The sequence below is a fragment of the Lolium perenne genome, chromosome 3, assembly GCF_019359855.2.
Source record: "Lolium perenne isolate Kyuss_39 chromosome 3, Kyuss_2.0, whole genome shotgun sequence".
Classification (NCBI taxonomy): domain Eukaryota; kingdom Viridiplantae; phylum Streptophyta; class Magnoliopsida; order Poales; family Poaceae; genus Lolium; species Lolium perenne.
The window spans coordinates 320,389,247-320,393,394 of record NC_067246.2 but is presented as its reverse complement, the minus strand read 5'-3'; the positions used below and the strand labels follow the sequence as shown (position 1 = coordinate 320,393,394).

The 4,148-nt window shown below is 52.7% G+C and overlaps 1 protein-coding gene across 1 annotated transcript; it reads right to left on the bottom strand.

Moving 5' to 3' along the window:
* Nucleotides 1-313: 313 nt before the first annotated feature.
* On the bottom strand, nucleotides 314-685 carry LOC139838266 (uncharacterized). The gene has a single exon (XM_071827660.1). The coding sequence runs from the start codon at nucleotides 683-685 to the stop codon at nucleotides 314-316; it is 372 nt and encodes a 123-aa protein (XP_071683761.1).
* Nucleotides 686-4,148: the final 3,463 nt, after the last annotated feature.

The following is a 4,148-nucleotide window of genomic DNA, read 5'->3' as shown; positions in this document are numbered from 1 at the left end:
AACGTTACAGTTCAATAAAACAAGAAAATAATTTGACAAGTTTTCAAACAAATCACAGTGCAGCCATTTTTGTGACGTTGTACATTTCCTGCCACGCAAACAGACAGTTCTTCCATTTCCAATGCATGCAATCAATGCTTTCAAGCATCCATAGAAATCCTCGAGCTTCATTGAAAGCGAGGATCTGAGCAGTGTCTTCGATAGTGGATGATCTCAAGTAGATGTCCCCGAACACTGCTATCACCGCCTCAGTAACCGGTAGAAACAATCAAGGGCGGTGGACTCCGCCATCCGAAGATAGTCATCGGCAGAATCACCAGAGCTCCATATTCCAAAGATCCGCATAGCCACCGTGCACTTTTGGAGGGCGGAAAACCCCGTCATCTTTGGTGCAATCCAACTTGCATCTGAAATAGGAGTCGTACTCTCGAAGGGCATACACAATTCTTAGGAAGAGCTTTCGGCTCATCCTGAAATGATGCCTAAAAATAGCCTCACCGTGCAATGGATTGTCGGCGAAGTAGTCGGCGTAGAGCATGCAATAGCCCTCCATCCACTGCCTCGGCTTGCACTTTCGGCTACCTGGTGCCGACCCACCACGGCGACCAATGGCCTTCTCGGCGTACAAGCCGGACATGCAAGGTAGGATCAACATGTGCTCCTCGTCTTGGGCGGCGGCTTCCATCTCTTCTTCAAAAACTCGGCGAACATCTGCTCCTCCTCCTCGTTAGAGTCCATGTCCAGCCAGACAATTGGACGAACACCTGCCGGGCGTGTCGACGAGGCGCGACGCGAGGGATTTTCCTGACGACGAAATATAGGCAGACAACACCACAGACGGTGGAATTCAGGCAACCGGCCGGCGGATTGGCGAGGGGTGGTACCGGTGGTGATAGAGCAACGAGAGGGGAGGGGGGATTTGCAATGAGAAAGTGGTGGAGTTCGTGTATTCTCTTGCTGACGGAGCGGGCATGTCCCCGCTTTTCTCTCGTCCGGAGTCCCGGAGCGCACCCTGGGGGGTTGATACGTCCAAAACGTATCTACTTTCCCGAACACTTTTGCTATTGTTTTGCCTCTAATTTGTGTATTTTGGATGCAACTAACACGGACTAACGTTGTTTTCAGCAGAACTGTTCTGGTGTCTCGTTTTTGTGCAGAAATCCAACTTTCAGGAAAATCCTCGGAATTTATGCGAAAGGTCCTATTTTTTCCAGAAGACTGACGGAACCAGAAGGGCAAGCCAGGTGGAGGCCCAAGGGCCCCACACCCTAGGGCGGCGCGGCCCAGGAGGGGGCGCGCGGACCTAGCGTGTGGCCCCCTCGGCCGGCCTCCGACGCCCTCCTTTGGACTACTTAACGCCTTCGACCTAAAAACGCACGGGGAGAAGTCGAAGTGCCAGAAACCCTCCAGAACGCCGCCACATCGCGAAACTCCGTCTCAGGGACCAGAAACTCCGTTCTGGCACTCCGCCGGGACGGGGAATTGGAGGAGATCACCGCCATCATCACCACCGACGCCTCTCCATCGACCAGCAATGTTTCCCCCATCCATGTGTGAGTAATTCCCCCGATGTAGGCTGAAGGGGATGATAGGGATTGGATGAGATTGGTCATGTAATAGCATAAGATTGTTAGGGCATAGTGCCTAGTGTCCGTAATTGGTACTTTGATGATATTGTTGCAACTTGTTATTGTTATCACCAGATTTTGGCCAAATCAGGAGGTGGGCCGTTAGAGAGATGGGCTTGGAAGATTATACGTGGAAGATCTCTGAAGCGGCCTTGCACGGAGAATTTGGGCTAGATTGCCCGTGTATCTTTAATTATAGTAGATTATATCTTAGATCAAGAATTAGAGTTTGTATCGTGCACGATGGGATATTCCCACGTTAGAAAGTCCGCTGGACTATAAATATGTATCTAGGGTTTATGGAATAAACAACAACTCACGTTCAACCCAAAACAAACCAATCTCGGCGCATCGCCAACTCCTTCGTCTCGAGGGTTTCTATCAAGTAAGCGACATGCTGCCTAGATCGCATCTTGCGATCTAGGCAGCACAAGCCCCACGTTGTTCATGCGTTGCTCGTACTGAAGCGTCTTTGATGGCGAGCAACGTAGTTATCATAGATGTGTTAGGGTTAGCATTGTTCTTCGTATAACATGCTTACGTAGTGCAACCCTTGCATGTCTAGCCGCCCTCACGCCTATCTCAGGTGTGGGGGCGGCACCCCGCTTGATCATTATTCAGTAGATCTGATCCGTTACGATTGCTCCTTGTTTCTGCAAGGATTAGTTTAATATCTGCAATAGTTAGGCCTTACAAAGGGTTGGAGGATCCAGCGGCACGTAGGGTGGCGTTCGTTGGCCCTAGACAGGATGTTCCGGGGATCAACCTCGTGTTGGTTTTTAGGCCTTGTCTAGGATCGGCTTACGATCACCGTGCGTGGCCGCGAGGCCCAATCGTGAGTAGGATGATCCGATTATGCGGTGAAAACCCTAAATCGTCGTAGATCTCATTAGCTTTATCTTGATCAAGCAGGACCACCATATGTTCGTGCACCCCGTACGAATCATGGGTGGATCGGCTCCTTGAGCCGATTCACAGGATAACCTGAGAGCCGATCGAGGCTCGGATTTAATGTTTACGTGTATGCCATGCAGGAAACTAAGCGAGGCATCCCCATCACCTTCCTGACCAGGTATAGGTCAGGTGGCACGCCCTTGCACTTCGCATCGCCGCGTGTGACCAGAAGAGCATTGCGGGCCGTCGCTCGGAGGGGTCTCAGCCAGCCGCAGCTCTAGGCTCTTCCCGGCTCTACAGTGTTGACAAGCCGCTGCCCGCCGGTGGGTTTTGGCAGTCAACACATTCTGGCACGCTCGGTGGGACAATCATCTACATCAACCACATCGCCATCTACATCTGAGATGGCGGACGGCACGCCAGTTACCTACGAGGAGCTACCCGACGAGCTCAAGAAGAGGTATGACGAGATCAAAGTCACCCTCGAAGCCGACCTCATCGGCTCTTTTCAGAGAACCCGTTCCCATGGCATCAGATGGAAGGGATTCTCACCGCAAGGTGCACTCGATGGGATAGACCTCTCTGCCCCGTCGGAGGAACGCACCAGGTCCCTGCGGCAGGAGATCAACTACCTGGTGGCTCACTCGCTACACCGCCACTCTGAGAACCTGGTCAACACGTTGGAGCGTGTCGCTCTTCGCGTGATCCAGGAGATCATGAGCCACCAGTACTCGCCGTCAGGACCAGCTCTCGGGACGCATCAGGGAGAGTTGCCACTCCAGTCCCGTTCACCGCTGCCATATGCGTTGGCAGCACCAGTTGAAGTGCCGGCTACACCGGCGTTCGTCGTCTACAAGATCGGTGGTGACCCTAGTGACTACCAGTTCTTGGCTGAGGCGCCTAAGGAGGTCCCTCAAGGATACGCGTGCACGTATGTGCCAGATTGTGGCAACTGGCCACTTTCAAACCAGGCCACAACGTCAGGGACTCCGGCCCAAACAGGAGGAGCGTCAGCAATAGAGCTTGAGAAGCAGACGTGGCTAACTAAGTACGCCACCCCGACGAAACCCCCGAGCCCAGCTCCTGCAGTTGGCTCAGAGCTGGAAAAGCAAACATGGCTGGCTAAGTACGCCACCCCGGCGAATCTTCAGAGTGCAACTCCTACAGCCAGCACAGCGGATCAGATCAGTACCATACTGAGAGACCAGTTTGGCATGATGCCGAAAAGAAGGGCAATCGGCTATTCCAAGCCGTACCCCGACGAGTACGAGATGATCCCGCTGCCACCTAAATATCGGCTCCCTGACTTCTCCAAATTCAGTGGATCAGATGGCTCCAGCTCCATCGAGCACGTCGGCCGATATTTGGCACAATTAGGACCGGCTTCAGTGTCGGATCAGCTACGCGTGAGGCTCTTTTCACAATCCCTCACGGGATCGGCTTTTGGATGGTACACCTCTCTGCCAGCAAACTCCATCCAGTCTTGGAAGCAATTGGAAGAACAATTCCATACACAATACCATTCAGAAGCTTCCGAGTCTAGCATTGCCGATCTAGCACAACTACGCCAGAAGCGCGGAGAAACGGTGACATAATACATCCAGCGCTTCAGGAATCTTAGGAACC